Below are 25,848 nucleotides of genomic sequence, written 5' to 3' on the forward strand. Positions count from 1 at the left end.
ACTAGTAAAATTAAGAATAATGAGTAAGCTAGTCATACAGTAAATACTGTGAGCTAATCTTAATCTTAAATTCATTGCTAAATAACACTAGCTATTTAACTAAATAAATAAGGTTTTAGAATCATATTCACAAATATGAATAATTTTCAATTCTAAGTCTAGGTTATATGATTTAACCTGTATATACAGAACAGTATTTATGAGTTGTGTTAACAAAATAAACTTCTAACACTAATGCTAGTTAGCTACTGTAGCTATAATCTGACAGAACTCTTGGGAGTCGCTAACAAGCTAACTAGCATGACAGGATTTCTCAGGAAGTTGCTAATGCAAAATAACCTGATTAGGGTTTTAATCGTAGTCACAGAATCACAGAACAAGTAAAACATGCCTTATTATTAAGAAAAGCAAGATTTCTGACAGGATTTCATTTCCATTGATTTTACTACAATTTATTGTTAGCACTAAAGGCTAAACTGCTATGTATAAAGCTACTGTAGAAGTAATGCAATAAACAGCACATGATCACTGACAGGATTATTTAAAATGTGTTTTCAAATCTTTATTATCTTTAGTAAAGTCAGACAATTAGCTGAGTAAACTTGACCCTACTGATATTGACTCTATGTTGTTTTTCAGAATTTTAAAACAATTGTAAAATATTTTTACAGCTTTTACTGATTTTTACATTTACAGTTGGCAGCTAGTTATGCTTGGCTAACCGAAATCATAGTTATATATAATATCTAGCACACATGTGTGGCCTATATATAATTCTTAGACATACAGTTGTTGTTGTTGTAAGAGGGGAAAAATGCTGGTATTCATCTGGGATTGTTTCCAATCTATTAAAATATAGCTTATATAAGGTGTACACATGTGGGTGGAAAGAAAACCAAAGAAACCCATCTGCCTACTCTTATCTGTCCGTGTACATAATATCTTGATTTATCTACTCTGTGAAGCATCAACTATGCCTGACAACTTGCGCCCATGATTTATGCATGGTGATGGACCGAGTGTACTATGTCTGATGTCTGATGATGATGTACCGCGTTAATGTGAGGAAGCCTTGCTTTACCCAGCCGACTCGGTGGTTTGTTGATTGCTTTTGTTTTGGGTTTATATATAGACAAGCATTACGCGTCTGAGGTCTTACCGCTTCATGCAAACCAGTGTTGAGCGTCAGAGAATGGCGATAACAATGAGCAATCTCGACGGCAGAAAGTGCGTCCTAATCTGATTACTCTCTCCCCTGCTGAGTAAAAGCCTTTTTTTCACCAGTGAGAGAGTTATTCATAGATATGAGTTTGCTCTCAGCTTGTTTACATTGTTATAATCTTTGCACAGCGACTTATCTAGATGAAAATAGCAATAGCATGTGCCATACTAAAGTATAACACATACCACAGTAACATTTTTATCAACCAAAGTGTGACACGGGTTATTAAAGCTGACTAATTAGCAAGTAGAACAATAACAGATGATATTTTTAGATTTATGAGCACGCACGGTCGTGGAAAGCCTATAAAAAGTGCACTGTTACACTATCATTTGTAATTTTCCTGCTTATTGCTACAGTTACTTTGTGGTTAAACATATTGAGAGAAAATAACAGAGTCATAGTTGTTAGGTATAACAATCTATCTCTAGACCTTCTTCTTTTTGTGGAGTTGTGTACACTTTCTTTATTATCTGTATTGTATTAATGCACAATAACTAGCTTATTATTTAAGTGATATCATTTGAGACAGAGTGTTGTTGTATTGAATATTAGCAGGGTTGTGGTACGAGTGTGATGTTAGTTTTATACAACAGTTCCACAAACACCATTTATTATTAACAGATTATATTTTGGTTCTTTGTTTAACCAGTTACAGTGAAACCTCGGATCGCGAGTAACGCGGTTTGTGAGTGTTTCGCAAGACAAGCAAAGATCTTTAATAAATTTTGACTTGAATAACGATCAAGTCTTGGTTTACGAGTACCGAGTATCATGTGTCACGCATGCGTTTCTTGTTTTGACGCCGAGCGTCATGTGATCACAACTGAGCCAATGTTTTTTCTCTCTCTTGCGCTGAAGAATTGTGGGTAATGGTCTTCCCTGCTGGGTCTTAGTGCGCATCTTCCACTGGTAGTGAATGTGCTTTTTGTCAGGCAGCTGCTCTTTTCTCAGTACTGCGGACCATACACACCTATTCTCATCTATCTTGCGACCAAGAGTTGGTGTAATTGATTATTTTTTAGTTATAAGTATACCTTTGAGACAACGTGATACATATAGTTAAACGTCCCAGTGCTGTTACTGTCTATTATTCCCACTCATGGGACACTTCTCGTCTAATCAGATTATGCATTCGAAACTAACCTTTGTATAATATAAATAATATACAACAGTTGATTCCAACAGAATAATCTAATAGGATGAAGCCCACTAAATGTTCTATAATACATATTATTTATGCATTATATTGACATTTTTAATGTTTGGCACATCCTGTATATTATCTTCTAATCTGCATGGCTACATGTCATGTTCATCTCATGAGAATTCAGGAGGATGGTAAAACGTCAAGTTATTATGAAAGTGGTTGACATTTCTTTTACTGCATGTAAATATGGCTGATCAACATCAATCAAATTGGATATTCACCCTTGATGAAAAAAAGATATAGGTTATTTTTTCCACAATCAGTACATACTGTAATAGAAAACAAACAAATATTACTCATCTTCAAGTGTTCATACAGTATATCCTCTCACGACAGTCAGTGTCTGTCGTGCAATAGAGCAAGTGTGAGCAACAGGAGAGCGAGTGCGAATGAATGAAATATTCGTAAACAGTACACATTCCTGTTTTCAATAAGGTGCTAATAGCCTCTCTGTGAAAGATATAAATCCAGAGAGATGTGTGATATACCTGTGAAAACTCATACAGTCTGTTCTTTCTTTCTGCTGGCAGATTGAGGACATAATCACCCGAATGCAGGAAGAAACCGAAGGCGTACCTATCAGAACTGTCAAGAGCTTCATGTCAAAGATTCCCAGTGTGGTCACAGGTAAGGAGAGCCAATCAGAGTGGTCTCTAGGGCAGCCTGAGAGGGCAGGGTGGTCCTGGATGCTCTTAAGTGAGCCAGGATGGGCCTGGATGGGCGCAGGGTGGTACTGGGTGGGCTTTGGTGTTCCAGGATGGCGTGAGCACGGATGGGCTTGGTTGAGTCTAAATAGGCATGGGTGGTCCTGGGTGGGTTAAGTTGGTCCTGGGTGGGCTTGGATGGTTTTAGGTAGACATGAGGGGGCCAGGCCAGTCTTGTTTGGGTGTGTATGTTTTTCTGGCTCCTCCTGAGCAGTGGTGTCCAATTTTGTTCAAAAAGGGCCAGTATGACCTCCAGTTTTATTCCAACCAAGCAGGACATGAAAGCTTGACCTCAGCTGCAGACAAATCCTATCATTACAGTTTTATTGTACTTTGACTTTAATTCAATTGAGCTCATTCACTTCCGTCCTCATGTTTATGGCGGACTCTTCGTGTCAAACCCCAGGCTCAGACATCGTTCAGTGGCTAATGAAGAATCTCTCCATTGAGGATCCTGGTAAGGAAAAAAAAACATTACTGGAAATAAAACATAAAGGTTAGAAATCATAAAGATGTCAATCAAAAGCTTATATGAGCTCTTTATCTCAGCGGAGGCCTTACACATCGGGAGCCTGGTCGCTGCTCAGGGCTACATCTTCCCCATCTCGGACCATGTGCTCATCCTGAAGGACGACAGCACCTTCTACCGCTTTCAGGTGAGCAACGGGATCAACTTGAAGCAAAGGGAATGTAGGACAACTAAAAGGGTAAAAATTATTAAATAAGAAATCATAAAAGAGTGAAACTTTTCCTTGGATGAGAGGAATAAAAAAAGGGGCGGAGTCTGAGGGCCTTCTGCTTCAGTGTGGTTTATTACTTTAAACCGTTACACAGACTTCATAAAGACAGTACTGGAAAATATTACATAATTATATATCCGCGAGTGCTGATTTGCATAGTGCCCAGTTTAAACTTTTAGTATAAAACTTTTTAATTTGATATCTTTCTGTTCTGACTCTTATAATGAACAGAAAAAACAACTTTTCTCTCGGTGATCCCCTGACAAAACAAGTTTCTGTTAATATCGATTTTTTTTTTTTAAAAATCTCCAAATTAAAAGTTTTTGTACGAGCGAATAAACAGAAGGAGATTAGAGCCGTCCTCATAGCGACGTGCTAATGACCCAGTTTCTCTGCCGTGTCAGTGGCACTAACCGAATTCCTCCCACTTTCTTTCCTCCACACGTTCATTAATTAGCGAGCGGAAATGGTGTTTTCTTTCCCTCTCTGTAGCAGAGCTGATCGTCACGTGGCAGGACGGTAATGATTATGGTGCAGGAGAGTAAACCGCTCTGCCCGGGACCGGCTGTGGATGTGTGTTTGTGTGAGCTGTGTCAGAATAAAAGCACTTTAACGCCACGTTCTGTGATCTTCCATTATATTAGAGCAGCGACGGTGTGATGCTGAAAGTAGAATGAAATCCCACGTGTTAGAGCTTTAAAAGCTTCGGACAGTACAGGTTCCTGTGTGAGTGGGTCCCGGGTAGAAAGGAGCTGACTGTCATGTCAAAACACACTAAAGAACAGATGGAACCTGCTCTAAGGCACCATGTCTTAAATTCAAGTTGAATATTTATACTGTATTTTGTGTGTGTGTGTGTGTGTGTGTGTGTGTGTGTGTGTGTGTGTGTGTGTGTGTGTGATTTTAGTTAAAGAGATGATTACTCAGCGTCTCTCTTTCTGTCTTAGGCTCCGTACTTTTGGCCGTCCAACTGCTGGGAGCCAGAGAACACTGATTATGGTGAGCGAGAGACCCTGCTGGATTACAGCCAAAAAATATTACAACTCAGAGTGTGTGTGTGTGTGTGTGTGTGTGTGTGTGTCGTGCAGCATCAATGATCTCCTGGCAGTGGATTATTATTGCAGTACAGTCACTCTGTGGTCGTTACCCCTCTGATCATTCTGTTCACTACAGTTACTCTCCTCATCACTAATCAGCCTGGCCATTCTTACTCATCGGATCACTCTTATCACTCTGATTACTCTGATCACTCATCACTCTCATCACTCTCATCACTCATCACTCTGATTACTCTGATCACTCATCACTCTTATCACTCTGATTACTCTGATCACTCATCAATCCCATCACTCTCATCACTCATCACTCTGATTACTCTGATCACACATCACATATATCACTCTGATCTTTCTTACCCCTCTGATTACTCTGATGGGAATCATTCTGATCACTGATCACTCTCTTCACACTGATTAATCTGGTCACTTACACCCTTTTAATCACTCATCACCTCTTGTCACACTTGACCATACACATCACTCTCATAACTGCCATAACTCTGATCACATATAGTACATCACTTTGATCACTCTGATCACTCTGATAATTTTTACCCATCTGATTAAACTTTTCACTCTCATGTACAGAAAATGTTTGTGTTAAATACAGTTTTATATCAGATAACACTTTACTGAAGTGTAACGGCGCTTAGGGATTTAAACCCAATACCTTTGTTTGTATCTCATTTTCTTTCCTTTTTCATATTTTCCTCCCAACCTTCCTTGTTTTTCAATCATGTAACCAAATCCAGCTAGCGGCTGACTTTTTCCGTGTGTGGGCACAAGTACAGTTAGATGTGTGTGTGTGTGTGTGTGTGTGTGTGTGTGTGTGTGTGTGTGTGTGTGTGTTTTACATGTTCTAAGGCATAGTAAAGCAGAAGTTACTCTGGTGTGAGAATAAGATTCATGCCCCTCTCTCTCTCTCTCTCTCTCTCTGCTCCTTTATCGTCTCCTGCAGCCATTTATCTGTGTAAGAGAACGATGCAGAACAAGACTCGGCTGGAGCTAGCAGACTATGAGGCGGTGAGGATCACAAGCATGCTCTCCCACTCTCTATCTCTCTCTCTCTCTCTCTCTCTCTCTCTCTCTTTCTGTCCCACTCTCTCCCTCTCTCTCTCTCTCTCTCTCTCTCTTTCTGTCCCACTCTCTCTCTCTCTCTCTCTTTCTGTCCCACTCTCTCCCTCTCTCTCTCTCTCTCTCTCTTTCTGTCCTACTCTCTCTCTCTCTCTCTCTCTTTCTGTCCCACTCTCTCTCTCTCTTTCTGTCCCACTCTCTCTCTCTCTTTTTGTCCCACTCTCTCCCTCTCTCTCTCTCTCTCTCTCTCTTTCTGTCCTTCTCTCTCTCTCTCTCTCTCTTTCTGTCCCACTCTCTCTCTCTCTCTCTCTCTTTCTGTCCCACTCTCTCTCTCTCTCTCTCTCTCCCTCTCCCTCTCTCTCTCTCTCTCTCTCTCTTTCCCCAGAGGGAGGGAACACAGGGAGGTGTTACTGCAGCTGTAGGGTAAAGTGATCGATAGAGTGACAAGGATGAGTCTCACAACAGCACGGCTCATCACTGAGAGACTCACACTGAATAAACACACACTCATCCTCCTCCACCAATCATATGGCTTTACAGACGTAACATTATCATTATATAGTTTAGATTATAGACTACCTCTTTTTCTTCTTAGGTTTTTTTCTATCTTAACCTCCATACAATGTTTGTTTTTTCTTTCTTGCAATCTCATGTTCCTTTCTTTTTTTTAACTTTTTATTTACCTTTCTTTCTTTCTCTCTCTCTCTCTCTCTCTCTCTCTTTCTCTCTCTTCCTTACCTGCGCTCTTCACTGTTTTTTATTCTTTTAAATATTTTTTCACTTCTCTTTGTAATTATCTGTTGGTTTTTATTCTTTATTTGCTTCTTTATTTACCGGTATATATTTTACTTTTTCCTCCTTTTCGTTCTTTTTTCTTCTGCTTCTCTACTGTTGTGTCATATTTCCTTCTTCCTTTTTCCAATTTCCTTATTTCTTTTTTGGCCTTTTTACCCCTTTCTTTGATTTTACTTTGTTTGTTTGTTTATCCTCATCCTTCCCTTCTTTTCATCTTCCTTTCTTCATTTTTTCATTTCTTTATTTTTTATTAATTTATTTATCTTACCTTCTTTTTATTTTTTATTTTTTATTTACTTTTTTGTGTTTTTTTCCCTAATTTTTATTTACTCACTCCCTAATGTCCTTTTCTCTCTCCTGTTCTTTTCTGTCCCGTGTTCTTCAGGAGAACCTGGCGAGGTTACAGCGAGCGTTCTCCAGGAAGTGGGAGTTCATCTTCATGCAGGCCGAGGCTCAGGTTAAGTAAGTGCTGTCGTCAGGGCAACGACGTGAACCTTATTAACTCATAGGTGTTGACTTTCCTTTTCAAACACACAGAGCTGACTTTCAACACACACACACACACATGTACATCATATGTAGTGTGTGAACACTCTGGTCTGTTGCGTGTGCAGTGGGTGTATGAGTGTTAGTGTAGATCAGAGATACGATGTGATGTATGAAATTAGAAAACTGGATCAAAAGTTGTGTGTGTGTTTGTGTGTGTGTATGTATGAGAGAGAGACAGAGACAGACAGAGAGAGAGAGATTGTGTCTGAAATGTCAGTTACATAAGGGTTTCAGCAATGGAAATGAATTCACTCCACTCTCAGACAAGTGTATGATGATGGTCATGATGATGATGATGATGATGGTGATGATGGGGAGGAGGATGAAGATGATGAGGGTGGTGGTAATGATATTGAGGATGCAGATTGTAGTGATGATAATGACAATGATAGTGGTGGTGAGGATGATACTGATATTTAGTATGAAGTTGGTGGTGATGAAGATGATGATGAGGAGGAGGAGGTGGAAGTTTTGATATTGACAATGAAGATGAAGGTGGTGTTGTTAAGGATAATGAGGATGATGAGAATAAGATGATGAAGAGGAGGATGGTGAGCATGAGGATGTGGATCCGAAGAGGAAACTGAAAGTGCTGGTGAGGACGAGGAGAATAAAGAGGAAGAGGATGGTAATGGCAAGGAGGATGAAGATCATGAAGAGTGGGAGGAGTATGAGGATGGTGATGGAAGGATGATGAGGTGGAAGATGAATATAATGAAGAGAAGGAGAAGGAATACGAGCATGGTGATGAGGATGATGAGGAAGAGCATGACCTGCACTGACAGGTTCCCTTAAGCGGGGTTTTCCTCTGCTCTTTCATTGGCAGTGCGACGTTTCAGCTGTGTTCCTCTTCCCTGTGCTCATACTGTACAAAATGTCTGACCATCAGTGTCCAGTTTGATCAGTGGGAACACGTTGTCAGCGTATTGACCAGATCTATCTGTCATCCACTGTGTTCTTCAAACATTATGGCTGAACATTTCTCTGCACACCCCGCTCTGTGTTGTTACAAGTGTGTGGTGTTTTCTCACGTTGGTGGTGTTTTTTTTTTTGTTTTTTTTAGGATTGACCGGAAGAAGGACAAGACGGACAGGAAGATCCTGGACAGTCAGGAACGGGCGTTCTGGGACGTGCACAGGCCAGTGGTGTGTGTAGATTATGGATTTCCTGATTGGTAGAAACAGTAGGAATGACTTATATTAGCCTTTCAGTTCAGCACGCACACACACACACACACACACACACAGTCATCCTTTACACACGTGTACTATTCTCAGATGAGAAAACGTGGAAATCAGGAAACACATGAGTACACGGAGAACACAGGGAACACAATGAGCATAGAAAACACAGGGAACACAGAGAACACAAGGAACATGGGGAACATGGGGAACAAAGACAATACAAGAGGCAATGGGAACTTGGGGAACACATAGAACATTGGAAACATGGGGAGCACAGATAATGCGAGAGCATGGGTAACACAGGGAACATGGCAAACACAGAGAACACAGGGCACATAGAGAATACTGAGAACACAGGACATGGGACACATCAACAACACAGGAAACTAGAGAACACAGAGAACTAGAGAATATAGGGATCTAGGAACACAGGAAACTAGAGAACACAGGGAACTGAAGAACACAGGGAACTGGAAAACACAGAGAACTAGAGAACACAGGGAACTAGAGAACACAAGGATCTAGGAACACAGGGAACTAGAGAACACAGAGAACTATAGAACACAGGGAACTAGAGAACTAGAGAACACAGGGAACTAGAGAACACAGGGAACTAGAGAACACAGAGAACTATAGAACACAGGGAACTAGGGAACACAGGGAACTAGGAACACAAAGAACTAGAGAACACGGGGAACTAGAGAACACGGGGAACTAGAGAACACAGAGAACTAGAGACCACAGGGAACTAGAGAACACAGGGATCTAGGAACACAAAGAACTAGAGAACACAAAGAACTAGAGAACACGGGGAACTAAAGAACACAGGACACTAGAGAACACAGGGAACTGGAGAACACAGGGAACTGGAGAACACAGGGAACTAGAGAACACAGGGAACTAGAGAACACAGGGAACTAAAGAACACAGGGAACTAGAGAACACAGGGAACTAAAGAACACAGGGAACTAAAGAACACAGAGATCTAAGAACACAAAGAACTAGAGAACACGGGGAACTAGAGAACACGGGGAACTAAAGAATACAGGGAACTAGAGAACACAGGGAACTAGAGAACACAGGGAACTAAAGAACACAGGGAACTAAAGAACACAGGGATCTAGGAACACAGGGAACTAAAGAACACAGATATCTAACAACACAAAGAACTAGAGAACACAAAGAACTAGAGAACACGGGGAACTAAAGAATACAGGGAACTAAAGAACACAGGACACTAGAGAACACAGGGAACTAAAGAACACAGGGAACTGGAGAACACAGGGAACTAAAGAACACAGGGAACTAAAGAACACAGGACACTAGAGAACACAGGGAACTAAAGAACACAGGGAACTAAAGAACACAGGGAACTGGAGAACACAGGGAACTAAAGAACACAGAGAACTAGAGAACACGGGGAACTAGAGAACACGGGGAACTAGAGAACACATGGAACTAGAGAACACAGGGAACTAAAGAACACAGGGAACTGGAGAACACAGGGATCTAGGAACACAGGGAACTAAAGAACACAGAGATCTAAGAACACAAAGAACTAGAGAACACAAAGAACTAGAGAACACAAAGAACTAGAGAACACGGGGAACTAAAGAATACAGGGAACTAAAGAACACAGGACACTAGAGAACACAGGGAACTAAAGAACACAGGGAACTGGAGAACACAGGGAACTGGAGAACACAGGGAACTAAAAAACACAGGACACTAGAGAACACAGGGAACTAAAGAACACAGGGAACTAAAGAACACAGGGAACTGGAGAACACAGGGAACTGGAGAACACAGAGATCTAAGAACACAAAGAACTAGAGAACACGGGGAACTAGAGAACACGGGGAACTAGAGAACACGGGGAACTAAAGAATACAGGGAACTAGAGAACACATGGAACTGGAGAACACAGGGATCTAGGAACACAGGGAACTAAAGAACACAGAGATCTAAGAACACAAAGAACTAGAGAACACAAAGAACTAGAGAACACAGGGAACTAAAGAATACAGGGAACTAAAGAACACAGGACACTAGAGAACACAGGGAACTAAAGAACACAGGAAACTGGAGAACACAGGGAACTAAAAAACACAGGACACTAGAGAACACAGGGAACTAAAGAACACAGGGAACTAAAGAACACATGGAACTGGAGAACACAGGGATCTAGGAACACAGGGAACTAAAGAACACAGAGATCTAAGAACACAAAGAACTAGAGAACACAAAGAACTAGAGAACACGGGGAACTAAAGAATACAGGGAACTAAAGAACACAGGACACTAGAGAACACAGGAAACTGGAGAACACAGGGAACTAAAAAACACAGGACACTAGAGAACACAGGGAACTAAAGAACACAGGGAACTAAAGAACACAGGGAACTGGAGAACACAGGGAACTAAAGAACACAGAGATCTAAGAACACAAAGAACTAGAGAACACAAAGAACTAGAGAACACGGGGAACTAAAGAATACAGGGAACTAATGAACACAGGACACTAGAGAACACAGGGAACTAAAGAACACAGGGAACTGGAGAACACAGGGAACTAAAAAACACAGGACACTAGAGAACACAGGGAACTAAAGAACACAGGGAACTAAAGAACACAGGGAACTGGAGAACACAGGGAACTGGAGAACACAGAGATCTAAGAACACAAAGAACTAGAGAACACGAGGAACTAGAGAACACGGGGAACTAGAGAACACGGGGAACTGGAGAACACGGGGAACTAAAGAACACAGGAAACTGGAGAACACAGGGAACTAAAAAACACAGGACACTAGAGAACACAGGGAACTAAAGAACACAGGGAACTAAAGAACACAGGGAACTGGAGAACACAGGGAACTAAAGAACACAGAGATCTAAGAACACAAAGAACTAGAGAACACAAAGAACTAGAGAACACGGGGAACTAAAGAATACAGGGAACTAATGAACACAGGACACTAGAGAACACAGGGAACTAAAGAACACAGGGAACTGGAGAACACAGGGAACTAAAGAACACAGGGAACTAGAGAACACAGGACACTAGAGAACACAGGGAACTAAAGAACACAGGGAACTGGAGAACACAGGGAACTAGAGAACACAGGGAACTAAAGAACACGGGGAACTAAAGAATACAGGGAACTAAAGAACACAGGACACTAGAGAACACAGGGAACTACAGAACACAGGAAACTGGAGAACACAGGGAACTGGAGAACACAGGGAACTGGAGAACACAGGGATCTAGGAACACAGGGAACTAAAGAACACAGAGATCTAAGAACACAAAGAACTAGAGAACACAAAGAACTAGAGAACACGGGGAACTAAAGAATACAGGGAACTAAAGAACACAGGACACTAGAGAACACAGGGAACTAAAGAACACAGGGAACTAGAGAACACAGGGAACTAAAAAACACAGGACACTAGAGAACACAGGGAACTAAAGAACACAGGGAACTAAAGAACACAGGGAACTGGAGAACACAGGGAACTAAAGAACACAGAGATCTAAGAACACAAAGAACTAGAGAACACGGGGAACTAGAGAACACGGGGAACTAGAGAACACGGGGAACTAGAGAACACGGGGAACTAGAGAACACGGGGAACTAGAGAACACATGGAACTGGAGAACACAGGGATCTAGGAACACAGGGAACTAAAGAACACAGAGATCTAAGAACACAAAGAACTAGAGAACACAAAGAACTAGAGAACACGGGGAACTAAAGAATACAGGGAACTAAAGAACACAGGGAACTACAGAACACAGGAAACTGGAGAACACAGGGAACTAAAAAACACAGGACACTAGAGAACACAGGGAACTAAAGAACACAGGGAACTGGAGAACACAGGGAACTGGAGAACACAGGGAACTGAAGAACACAGAGATCTAAGAACACAAAGAACTAGAGAACACAAAGAACTAGAGAACACGGGGAACTAAAGAATACAGGGAACTAATGAACACAGGACACTAGAGAACACAGGGAACTAAAGAACACAGGGAACTAGAGAACACAGGGAACTAAAAAACACAGGACACTAGAGAACACAGGGAACTAAAGAACACAGGGAACTAAAGAACACAGGGAACTGGAGAACACAGGGAACTAAAGAACACAGAGATCTAAGAACACAAAGAACTAGAGAACACGAGGAACTAGAGAACACGGGGAATTAGAGAACACGGGGAACTAAAGAATACAGGGAACTAGAGAACACATGGAACTGGAGAACACAGGGATCTAGGAACACAGGGAACTAAAGAACACAGAGATCTAAGAACAAAGAACTAGAGAACACAAAGAACTAGAGAACACAGGGAACTAAAGAATACAGGGAACTAAAGAACACAGGACACTAGAGAACACAGGGAACTACAGAACACAGGAAACTGGAGAACACAGGGAACTAAAAAACACAGGACACTAGAGAACACAGGGAACTAAAGAACACAGGGAACTGGAGAACACAGGGAACTGAAGAACACAGAGATCTAAGAACACAAAGAACTAGAGAACACAAAGAACTAGAGAACACGGGGAACTAAAGAATACAGGGAACTAATGAACACAGGACACTAGAGAACACAGGGAACTAAAGAACACAGGGAACTAGAGAACACAGGGAACTAAAAAACACAGGACACTAGAGAACACAGGGAACTAAAGAACACAGGGAACTAAAGAACACAGGGAACTGGAGAACACAGGGAACTAAAGAACACAGAGATCTAAGAACACAAAGAACTAGAGAACACGAGGAACTAGAGAACACGGGGAATTAGAGAACACGGGGAACTAAAGAATACAGGGAACTAGAGAACACATGGAACTGGAGAACACAGGGATCTAGGAACACAGGGAACTAAAGGACACAGAGATCTAAGAACACAAAGAACTAGAGAACACAAAGAACTAGAGAACACGGGGAACTAAAGAATACAGGGAACTAAAGAACACAGGACACTAGAGAACACAGGGAACTAAAGAACACAGGAAACTGGAGAACACAGGGAACTAAAAAACACAGGACACTAGAGAACACAGGGAACTAAAGAACACAGGGAACTAAAGAACACAGGGAACTGGAGACCACAGGGAACTAAAGAACACAGAGATCTAAGAACACAAAGAACTAGAGAACACAAAGAACTAGAGAACACAAAGAACTAGAGAACACGGGGAACTAGAGAACACAGGGAACTAAAGAACACAGGACACTAGAGAACACAGGGAACTAAAGAACACAGGGAACTAAAGAATACAGGGAACTGGAGAATACAGGGAACTGGAGAACACAGGGAACTAGAGAACACAGGGAACACAGGGAACATGTTGAGCTTGAGCCTGAAAACGAGAAAAGTGAGAAATGTTTTTTTTTTGACCTGCAGCCAGGCTGTGTCAATACCACTGAAATGGACATCAGGAAGTGTCGGCGCATGAAAAATCCCCAGCGAGTTAAGAAGGTAAAGTGTGTGTGTGTGTGTGTGTCTGTGCGTGTATGTGTCTGTGCGTGTGTGTGTCTGTGCGTGTGTGTGTCTGTGCGTGTGTGTGTGTGTGTACATATGTGTGTGATTTTGTGGGAGCATGTGCAGTGCCTGAAAATAACACAGACACAAATGGCATCAACAAATGTTCTTATTTCTGTTGTGATGGTGTGAAATTGGTGTCATGTGTGTGTGTGTGTGTGTGTGTGTGTGTGTGTGTGTGTGTGTGTGTGTGTGTAGTCAGTGTATGGAGTGGCAGAAGACACTCAGACGCAGAGTCCTGTACACACACACGTTCAGCAAAGCAGAAAGGACACTAAGGAGGACGTTGAGAAAGAGGTGTGTGCACGTGCGTGTGTGTGTGTGTGTGTGTGTGTTGTGTGTGTGTGTGAGAGAGAGAGAAAGAGAGAGAGAGAGATGGTGTACATAATACTGGAAAGACAGTAATGTTGGAAGCGTAACATCTAATTTCCTGCAGATCGTATTCCTGAACACTCAGCTGGACAGACACTGTATGAAAATGTCCAAAGTGGCAGAGACGTGAGTGAAATAGATTTCTCTTTTCTTTCCATGACAGGGACGGTGTTTGAGCTCTTTGTGCTTTTGTCTGAACAATCTGTTTAGTCTTTAAGTCCGCTGTACGTTTCCACCAGCTCCATTTTCTACATTTCAGCGTTTCCACATTAAAAGGCCTTAATGATGTCACAGCTTCATTTTGATTTGCTCTCCTTTTATTGTCTTTCCATCACTGTTATGTTTTTTTTTAATTATTAATAGAGATGAGCTTTTAATAGTTGGTGTGATTTTTATCATTCTGATGTAGGAATTTAAGCACAAATCTGTAAACTGCACACTCACTGAAACACAGACAGACAGACATATTTAAAAAAAAAATAGAGAGACGAATGGGCAGACATACATGTAGATGGCAAGATGGACAGATTGACAGAGAGATGACTAGAAAGATGAACTGATACATGGAGTTATAAATTGATGGACAGATACTAGACAGAGAGATACACAGATGGACATATGAATGGATAGACATATAGTGACAGAGGGATGAACAGCCAGACAGCCAGACAGACAGACAGACAGACGGGTGAATTGACACATGGATAGATGGACAGGCTGGTACATGAACAGAAAGACAGATGGATACAGAAGCAGACAAACAGACAGACACATAAACAGATAGACAGACAGATGCATTAACAGACAGACAGCTAAAGAAACAGACAGACAAGGTGTCAGACGCATGACCAGACAGACAGATAGGTGAAACGCTAAAGAGACAGACAGATGCATGAACAGATAGACAGACATACACATAGATAGACAGGTGGATATACAAATAGACAGACAGATAGACAGATTATATGTGCACATATACACACAGAGAAAGAGATAGTTAGCTATAAGAATGGAAAGACAGACAGCTAAATGAACAGATAGACAGGCTGAAAGACAGATAGATTGATGGACAGATGTGCTGAAATTACAGAAGGGGTGTGGCCTGGATGAATATGTAATAAGCAGGTGTGGTTATGTGAGTCATGTGACTCATCTGGTTTACCGTGCAGTTGTTTTATTTTGCTTTTTGTTTGCCGTTGCTGAATTGATTATTGTTCGTCATATGTTCTGACGTGAAGTTTTTCTCTCCGGCAGGCTGATGAGCTACACCGAGCAGTACCTGGACTATGACCCGTTTGTGTCCGCCCCGGAGCCCTCCAACCCCTGGATTGGCGATGACACCACTTTCTGGGAGATGGAGGCCAGGTTCGAGTCTCCACCTCCACCACACTTTATCTCTGGCTTTAGTTTTGATCTTTTAGGATCTGGTACATTATGATGATATAAGCTTTAAAGAAACTATAAGATTATGAGAAAGTTCAAGTTGAAATGAGTAAGGTGTCTCACAGGACAATGTAGGTGTTAATCCTAATATCCTTTAAATATAGCTCGGCTTGGTCTTCAGGGTTGGAGACGATCAGGATAAATGATGGAGAAATTAATTTTCCCCGAAGCATTTGAGTCGTTGCTGTGATGATTTATTCAGTGTGATTAATTACAGGTTAAAATAAGGCGAGATGATGGACATTTATGAGGAGAAGAGATAAATTCATCCCCCCCCCCTCTCTCTCTCTCTCTCTCTCTCTCACTTTTTATTTTTTTCATCCATCTCTCAGCAAAGACCCGAGCCAGCAGAGGGTGCGGAAATGGGGCTTTTCTTTAGATGAGGCTTTGAAGGATCCAGTCGGCCGTGACCAGTTTCTCAAGTTCTTGGAGTCGGAGTTCAGTTCAGAGAACCTGCGGTGAGCTTTTTCTTTTTTCTTTTCATCTTTCCTTTTTTCCTTTGTGATCCAAAACTTCTTCCCTCTCACTGATGCTTACTTCCTGGGCTCAGGTAGGAAGTGAACTTTATATACATATCATACAGTTCAGAAGTTATCTTATATATCTTTAGGTTTATATACAATATATATATATATATATATCATAAGTTCAGAACAGTCACATGCAAATTTACACACTACGGGCAAGTTCGAAACGTCGGTTAGCCTAATCCGCATGTTTCTGGACTGTTGGAGGAAACCAGAGTACCCAGAGGAAACCCACCAAGCACGGGGAGAACATGCAATCTCTATGCACACAGACCTCGAGGCGGGAATCAAACCCAGACCCTGGAAGTACCCACTACGCCACCGGGTCGCCCGTTTCGATCCCACTTCTCTCATTTCCATATATGGAATCAAACTCTAACATGGGAATTTATACCTTCAACCAGTACCATTAGTTGAATAATTTTTTTTTTGTAGCTGTAATGAGATAAGAGAATCTAAATATGTGTTTATGTTCTGTTAAAAAATATCTACATTCCTGGTAAGGAGCTACGAAGCTTTTAACCGCTAGCTGTTGCTGACCGGTCGTGAGAATGCTAACTAAATTATTACTGTAGGAATCCTGCCATTTCAGTGGAACATAAACCTGAAACCCTTTAAATTCTTTAAACCCTTTGTAAAAGTGACAGTTTTTCCATTTCAAACATTTTACTACATTTGTCATCATTTACATAATTTAACACAAAATCTGTATTTATTGTATTTATTGTATATATATATATATTTATTATTATTATTATTATTATTATTATTATTTGAGATGCTCATTTTTTAAATGCAGTATCTGTCAAAAGTTTGGACACACCTTTATGTTTTTTTTTTTCATTTGTGATTTATTGCCTACAATCTAGAACATTCAAAACTATTAAATAACATATTCCTAACTAAGTTACTAAGTAACAGCAACTACAGTCAGTTGTTATTTTAAGACATAAAGGTCTGGAACAGTTCTCACAAGATCAGTATTATGTCGAGTGTATTGTTAAACCCATCAAGCTCCATGATGAAACTGTCCCTCGTGAAGATCTTCCCAGAAAATCAAGACCAACGTCTTGCTGCAGAGGAGACGTTCATTTAGAGTCACCAGCCTCAGAAATCACCAATTAACAACCAGAACCTCAGATTAGAGCCGTTATGAAGGATTTACAGAGCAGAAGTAGCAGATAAACATCTTAATATCAACTGTTTAGAGGAGATTATTGTGTGTTTGGGATAAACGCCTTCAGTATTGTTTAACAGTGTAGAAAGAAATAAACATCAGGAACGACCCTGGAGTTAGAAGAGGTGTACAAACTTTTGACTTGTGGCGTATACAGTATTTTGAGTATTTTGTATTCCGGTATTTTAAACTCATAAAATTGCAACCCCTCATTTTCTAATTATATGTTTATTTACGCTATCATAAGCAAAAATGCTAATTTCTAAATTCATATTGGTGTCCAAGCCTGATAGTCCCTGCCGGGAATAAGAGGCCGGTTTAGTGAGTCAGATAGACCAGTGGGTGTCTGTGTGTGCGGCCAGTCTGGGACAGGAAGGCCCTGAAGTGTGCTTTCGAGATAACGTAGAGGTCAGCAAAACCTCGAGGCGAGCATGAAAGAGATAAAACCGTTTCCTGGGTCTATTCACGCTTCTCTCCTGCCTGGCGCTATCTCCCTGCCTGAATGGAATCGCTTCAGGGGGCGCTGTCTCACACAGGCCTCGGCCACTTATGAAACCGTGAGCGGAGTGGATATGATACGGACTCCCGACTCTCCGGCTCTCCCTCGGGCTCCTTAATAGCTTAAAATGCTTCAATATTGCAAGCCGGGTAAGATCAATATAGATACGGCCGAGTGTAATGTGCGGACAGCAAAGGGAAAGTGAACATTTTGGCCTCCCCCCCTCTCCCCCCCCCCCCGCCCCTCTCTCTCTCTTTGTGCTAGTCCTGAGTACCGAATGTACTTCCTGCAACTTGTGGTTTATGAGAGCACTAATGGAAAAAAGTACCACTCAGGCGTAATGTCACGTAATGTTCCAGTCCTCCATTTCATCACGCAGCTCGGGAATACATTAAGGTCATGTTCAATGATTTATTTCTGCATTTCTTTATTATTATTAGTTTGGTTTTATCTGTAGAACCCTTTCTTTTTTATTTGATTTAATTTTTTTTTTTTGTGCTTCATAGTTTACTTTTCTATGTTTAGTTTTTCTTTGTCTAGTATCTACGGAAGCGCATTGCATTTACCTAAGAGAAAAAAAACAGGAATTATGTCATAGTTATGACTTAATATCTCATAATTTTGAGATCCTGATCTCCTGATCCGTTAGTAAGTCATAATTATAAGAGCAGGGTCTTATAATTATGGGATATTAAGTCATAATTATGAGATCAGGATCTCATAATAATGAGATATTAAGTCATAATTACATCTCAATAATATCTCATAATTATATTATAATTTCTGTGATTTCTTTTTCTTTTGTGAATGCAAAAGATAGATGATGGATAGATAGATAGATAGATAGATAGATAGATAGATAGATAGATAGATAGATAGATGGATGGATGGATAGATACTTCATTGATCACTAAAAGGAAATTTCAACAAAAACAATTGTATCATTTGAACACAGAAATATTGGATTCTAATTGGTTAGTAACATTAACGATCGCCGGTCAGAGGGTTTAAATCATGATAATAATAATAATAAGTTATGTAGGATATACGATAATATGTTATTGTTTCCATGGCAACAGCTTACCTGTTGCTTTAAATTAATGTTATTAATGTTGAGGTTTTTTTTGGATAGAAGTGTGTTTATGGAACGTTTATGGAAGGAGTCTCCAGTGTCAGCACTTTGAAGCGATTAGAGGGAAAGCTGTAACTTCCCGAAGTGAGCTTTAAACTTTGTGGCGGGGAAAAGTTTAGACGTCAGCACAGCTAAAGTGGTTATGCTCCTGGTTAAAGATGCAAATTCCAGCGTCTGGGTTTGAGGCTTGTCTGACTGAACCTCTTGCGAGTACGAATTAAGACCTGCTGTTCTTTTATTTTTAATTATAAAATAAATTAAAATTCTATAAAAATTGAATGAATAAGTTGAGACTTCTCTGGGTGCCTCTTTTCCTCAGGTTCTGGTTGGCGGTGCAGGATTTGAAGCGGCGCCCCCTGCAGGATGTCTCCGCTCGGGCTCAGGAGATCTGGCAGGAGTTTCTGGCTGAAGGTGCTCCGAGCTCCATAAACCTGGACTCGCACAGTTACGAGAGAACCAGCCAGAATCTCAAAGACCCCGGACGCTACAGCTTTGAGGACGCACAGGCAAGAGAGCGCGTTTCACATGGCTTCTTGTTTTATAGAGGAATAATATTTACCCCAGGGGGGAAAATATTGCTATTGTATATCCTGTGTACAGGGTCGCGGGGGGACTGGAGCCTATCACAGGAGGCTCAGGTCACAATGCGGGGTACACCCTGGACAGGGTGCCAGTCCATCACAGGGCATACACACACACACACACACACACACACACACACACACATACTGTTCCATAAAGGGAAATTATATAAAAAAATGTTGTGGTGCCTATTTTTTGTGGTAATTGTTATAATAATAATAATAATAATAATAATACAAAAAGGACACCACAATTTAATTAGATTTTGTGCAGTACTTGATAAAAATATAATATTATTATTATTATTATTATTAATATTATTATTTGCAAAAGTCTGTTATCAAAATTATTGGTACCCAAAAATCAATATTAAAGTTCATATTCATTAACGTTGACATGGCCGTGACTCCATATATGGAAATGAAAGTAACTCAGGTGGGTGTGTCCTTAACACCATGTAAGGGGATGTGGGTATGTCTTTGTATCCATATATGGAAATAAGACCTGCTCTGAGTGGGTGTGTCATTGAGAGCACAGATTGTGACACTGATTTGAATCCCTATATGCAAATGCTACCAGAAGAGTGGGAGTGTCTTTAAGACAACTAGATGGAGATATGTGTGCGTTTTTAAATCAATTTGCAGGAATCTTCAATTCGAGAGACAGAATGTCTCTGTGCGTTTATTATAATGTATAAGCAAGCTCGCATTCTCACCCGACAGCGTTACTGAGCATGAGCGTTACCTCTCCAGGAGGCACCTGACCATCTTTGAGTTTTAAAGTTTCTACTTTTAGCCTAATGTGGGAGCTGAAACCTCGTCCTATCGTCAAAACCGAACACGTTCTCACTCTTCCCACCAATCTTCTCCTCCTCAGGATCACATCTACAAGCTGATGAAGAGTGACAGCTACACCCGGTTCTTACGCTCCAGCGCTTACCAGGACCTCCTGCTCGCCAGAAAGAAGGTGTGTGTGAAAGAGAGAGAGAAATTCAAACCCAAAACACGTTACAGTCAAGCTTTACCGGATCCTGACGCTGAAGTTCTACCTGTAAACTTTTAAGAATTTATTTCATGATACGTTTTCTAGGAATCTGATGAGTACGAGTCGAGATAAAACCTGAGGTGGAATGTGTTGCTTTATAACCACAGTAGTAGTTTTGGATTTTATTGACAATCAGTCTAAGATATTGTGTGTGTGTGTGTTTTTTTTAAACAGCCTGAAAGTGAGCAGGGTCGCCGCACGTCTCTGGAGAAGTTCACTCGCAGTGTGGTGAGTGAGTCTGCAGTCTGTAATGCACCAGTACACTATATAGCCAAAGTCACTGGAAGTCCATGAGCACAGCGTTAACCATCACATTTAACCTTTATGATAAAAGCTACAGGTTGTAAAATAGTCACTTAATGTTGACGTCCACCACAGAGCTGTTAAATTTTTTTCCTCAAGTTAAGTTCAGGCTGGGGTCAGAGCGCAGAGTCAGCGATTATACAGCGGCCCTGGAGCAGACAGGGTTTAGGGCCTTGCTCAAGGGCCCAACAGCAGCAACCTAGCAGTAATTCTGCAGTCAAGATTCCCACATTCGGGGAATTCACAAGGGTTAGCACAGGCCGAGTGCAATGGCTGAACCTCGCCTTGGGTGACCACCTTCTTGATCAAAGTATCATACCATAATGTACTACGCAGAATGGTGGGGTCTGGGTTCCAGTCCTGCCTCATAGTCTGTCTGAGTTTGCATGTTCTCTCCAAGCTTGTTGGGTTTCCTCCAGGTACTCTGGTTTCCTCCAACAGTCCGAAGAGATTCTGATTACTCCAACTGGCGTTCCCAAATTGCCCGTAGTGTGTGAATGCGTGTGTGAATGTTGACCGGAGGTCCTATTATAGTCATAAAAATGGGAATAAATACAATCCCATTGTCCTCCATGGTCCCATCTGGTGCAGAATGTTGCTGTTATTAAGAGAAATGGAATCGCAAGGTTTTAGGAAAACCTTCATCACACCACCTCATTGTTTATTATTTTTCCTCTAACAGCACAATGTTTTAGTCCTTATCTCTGAAACAGTTTCCATAATCACCCTCGCAAATCCACTGCATGACCCAGTGACTATCCCCAAGACTGTTCTGGTTTATTCATTTACCAACAGTCATATACCGAGATTCAGGACTTTAGATGATTGCTTGAGACACGTTCTCCTCGTATGAATGTTTTATGATGTATTTGTTCACGGGTTGTTTCAGGGTAAGTCTCTGACGGGGAAGCGTCTGACGGGCCTCATGCAGTCGTCCTGACGATCCCCGGGCCGTGATTAACCTCGTTAAACCCAGACGAGGAGGCAGAGGAAGCGGCCTGACGCTGTACACACAGATACAGCCGACTCACAGACCGCCTGCTTCACCTCGGCGGCGTAGCTACAGACTCTACGGCATGCAATAAGTCAAGGAAAACCTTACAAACCAGGACCGTCTGTATTTAACCCGATTATATCCAAACCTCCGATATGAGATAACGACAAAAAGACTGCACATATGGTACGAATGTCAGGTTTTTATTTCTGTGTACTCATTTTTCTAACCAGCAGTGACAAAGGGAACAAAAACACACACTGCTTCAATCGCTATTTAACCAGTCCGTCATCCTGTTCGTCCACTTTTCACCATGTGGAGTGACCGAGAGTGGATGGTGATGGTGGTGGAGGAGGAAGCAGAGCTTTCAGCCCCAAACATTCCATAGGAGGTAAAGGATAAATAACAAGGGCTTGTGATGAGATGTTTCTCGATGAGGATTTGCACAACGTTGACGTCCAAGGGTCCAGGGTGTAAAGTGTTAAAGCACACACACACACACACACACACACACACACACACACACAGAGCACATCTCAGCTTCATTTTCATTACGTCCCAGACAATCTCACTTGAAGCCTCTTCTGTGTTACTGCGGGTTATCGGAGCGAGCGTTTAAACAGGGTCGTGTCACAAGCGTACACATAATCCAAGCAACTCTCCAGTGTTTTTACACTTCATGTGTCTATAAAGCACATATGTAGTGTGTGTATGATTACTAGGGACGGGATTCACTAGGAGACACCGATACGGTGGTATTCGATTTGTATTGCGAGAATTTATATTTTTTGAGTTTATTACGATTCCAAACGAACTTCCTTCCACACAAGATGCTGTGCTGCCCGCCAAAGTATGAATAGTTTAGAGCGCCCCCTCCTTCCTTTAGGATTATAGAGGAACTGCAGCATTTTACCATCTCAAATCCAAACATGTATAACTTCAAATACTATTCAAAATAATTAAAGTTAGTGTGGCGATATATGGGTTGCCACACAAACGAAGCAGGATATGTATTCTTAATTATACCCCATTCCACCCCCCCCCCCCCACACACACACACACACAGTTCGTAATGATTACTGTCAAGATGAATATTGCCATATGTGCATGAATAGATAGATAGACAGGATGCATTTTATATATAATCAGGAAGGAGTGATGAAACAGAGCATTGATGATTTTTCGAAAACAACATTAATGTTAAATATGAAATGAATAAATGAAATGAGATGTTTTAGAGTTGGAAAAGAAGTCAAGTCCTAGATCAATTATGAATAGGAAAACTACAGACAGGTTCTTTTTTCCAGTTTAAGAAGTTTCCAGTTTTTACAACTGGTAATCACACATACAGTACAGGATATAGTCGATATGAAATATGTTTAAAATCACTGGAGATATCCTTTGTGTGCTGTCACACTCAGCATTTCAGCTTTTCAAAAAGAAGCACAAAGAGACGTCAAGCACGAATCAGATCGCAGGTTAATGCAGGGTGAGAAAAACAATAAATAAATAAATAGGATAAAGTTCTGGTAAAAAATGTGGCTCGAGATTTCCGACATTTTGAACTGAAAGGATTTCATTGTTGCTGTTCCACTGTATCTAACAATAAGTGTGACTACGTATGATGGTGTTTCTGAGCCATGGTAATTGGACATCAATTTATTGACAAAAAAAGTTGTAATATTTAAAAAAATAAAATGTCAATATGACAAGGAAACATTTGCAATATTTTAAAAATAATAGTAGTTTAAGAATTAGGTCATAAAATAATGCAAAATTGCTGAAAAAAGTAACAAAATGGTGAAGGAAAAAAGTCATAATAAATTGAAAATGAAGCCAAGATAATTTGAGAATAAATTTTTTTATAATTTGACAATAAATTCACAACATTAGGCGAAAAGTCTATCCAAAATCACGGGAAAAAAAAGTCATAACCTTTTAGATGTAACGTAACAATTTTTTTGAGAATAAAATTTTAATACAATAGTGCAAAAAAATTTGCTACATTTAGGTGAACTATTTTAGGAATTTTAGGGAAAACGTTATACAGTAATATTACAATAAAATGTTTAAATTAATGTTGGAAATAAGGTAAAAAAAATTGGGAATAACATTGTAATAGTACACAAAAAGATTTGCTAAATTTAGGAGGGGAAAAATTTTAATATTAACAAAACAACATTAACAAGTTTTACAAAAGTACAATATTACAAGAATAATAAAAAAAAAGTCATAAAAACAAAATTTCGATACTAAAATTGTAATAGGTTTAAAATAAATAAGCAACATTTAGGAGGAAAAGTTCAAATATTATACAAAGAACATTTTGAGAGGAGTTAAGTAATAATATAAAAAAAGGGTTATTTTGCAAACAATGTTATAATATTGCAACAAAATTAAAAATGTGTTAAAATGTGACATTATTATTATTATTACTTAATTTTTGTAATATTATAGGTAATATTATATTACTGATACTAAAATTAAAGATGGCTCTAAAACGTAGGTTTAACTTGAGCTGAGATCAAAGTGAACTTGAGCTTTTGATTTTCTGCCTTTGGAGCTACAGTGAAATACATGAAGATCACCAGAGTTACACTGATCTTTATTTCATCTCCGTTACTGAGAGTCTAGACCTTAAAGCGAGGGTTAGTTAGTGAACTTATACAGCTGGAATGGTTGGGTGTGTTGTTAGAGGCTGACGAAACACAATCCAGCAACATTTAAGGTTTATAAAGTTGTGTAAGTGTGACAGCAGTGTATAAGAGAGAGATGGACACAGAGTGAGAGCACGATGACTGGGGATTTAATAAAAAAAATCTGTGTATGAATTAATAGCACACAGTCTACCTTAACCTTTAATGTTAAACACTTTATCTAGCCTGTCTGCCAAACTGAAACTGTAAATATACTCTGAATGTACACACACACACACACACACACACACACATACACATTCTTCCCTTCTTAAGAGTCCCTGCCAACCCTAGAGGACCTCATATGCTCGAACCATGGCAAGGGTTCCAGTCCAGTGCTGCATCTTTTCCCAAAAGAAAAAAAGCTGCCAGTTCAGGAAAGTGTGTATCTTGAAGTGGTTCATGAAGCGCCATCACTGCCAGAGACACATGGAGGGGGGAAAGAAAGCAGACACTCCGAGGGTCTGGTCAGCCCCATAATCAGCTCATCATCATCATCATCATCATCATGACGGGAGGAGACGCACCTGCGAGGAACTCTTCGTCCCTCCTTCTGTCTTTTCCTGACGTACCGCAGTGTCGCGATACGAAGCGTGTAATGTAGTACATGTATTTATTTATTTATACTCGCCGCAGCCAGTGTGCACATAGAGAATGCTGTGTAGAATATCCAGAGCGATTATTACTATTAGAGGCACAACGAGCACAAATCTATGCATGGGACATTTCTTAAAGGATTTTACAGCTTTTTTTTTTTCCTTTTCCAGAGATAAAAATATTAGTAGGTGAAGATGATGATGAAGATGAGTAGAAGGATGTCATGTCCTGAGTCAATAAATAAACAAAGTGCATCGAAGTACATTGATTCTTTTTGTCATTGTTGTTTTAGTTTTTTTTCATTTGGCACAAATCATGACATGTAAAGTTTTGGCACCCCATGGTTCAAAAGGACAGATCCTGGTATATTTCATCAATCC

The 25,848-nt window shown here is 40.4% G+C and overlaps 1 protein-coding gene across 1 annotated transcript in view; it reads left to right on the top strand.

The window, feature by feature from the left end:
* rgs6 (regulator of G protein signaling 6) overlaps window positions 1–23,124 on the top strand; it is a 101,184-nt gene extending 78,060 nt beyond the window's left edge. Inside the window, exons 3-18 of the mRNA XM_053488929.1 lie at window positions 2,963–3,059; window positions 3,543–3,593; window positions 3,686–3,792; window positions 4,824–4,875; window positions 5,893–5,957; window positions 7,189–7,265; window positions 8,416–8,497; window positions 13,965–14,039; window positions 14,301–14,399; window positions 14,539–14,600; window positions 15,729–15,839; window positions 16,250–16,375; window positions 19,572–19,758; window positions 20,711–20,800; window positions 21,053–21,106; window positions 22,071–23,124. Coding sequence (XP_053344904.1) covers window positions 2,963–3,059; window positions 3,543–3,593; window positions 3,686–3,792; window positions 4,824–4,875; window positions 5,893–5,957; window positions 7,189–7,265; window positions 8,416–8,497; window positions 13,965–14,039; window positions 14,301–14,399; window positions 14,539–14,600; window positions 15,729–15,839; window positions 16,250–16,375; window positions 19,572–19,758; window positions 20,711–20,800; window positions 21,053–21,106; window positions 22,071–22,121 — 1,386 coding nt within the window. The 3' untranslated portion in view covers window positions 22,122–23,124. The remainder of the gene's footprint in view (window positions 1–2,962; window positions 3,060–3,542; window positions 3,594–3,685; window positions 3,793–4,823; window positions 4,876–5,892; window positions 5,958–7,188; window positions 7,266–8,415; window positions 8,498–13,964; window positions 14,040–14,300; window positions 14,400–14,538; window positions 14,601–15,728; window positions 15,840–16,249; window positions 16,376–19,571; window positions 19,759–20,710; window positions 20,801–21,052; window positions 21,107–22,070) is intronic.
* Window positions 23,125–25,848: the final 2,724 nt, after the last annotated feature.

This window comes from Clarias gariepinus, chromosome 27 (assembly GCF_024256425.1).
Source record: "Clarias gariepinus isolate MV-2021 ecotype Netherlands chromosome 27, CGAR_prim_01v2, whole genome shotgun sequence".
In the NCBI taxonomy this organism is placed as follows: domain Eukaryota; kingdom Metazoa; phylum Chordata; class Actinopteri; order Siluriformes; family Clariidae; genus Clarias; species Clarias gariepinus.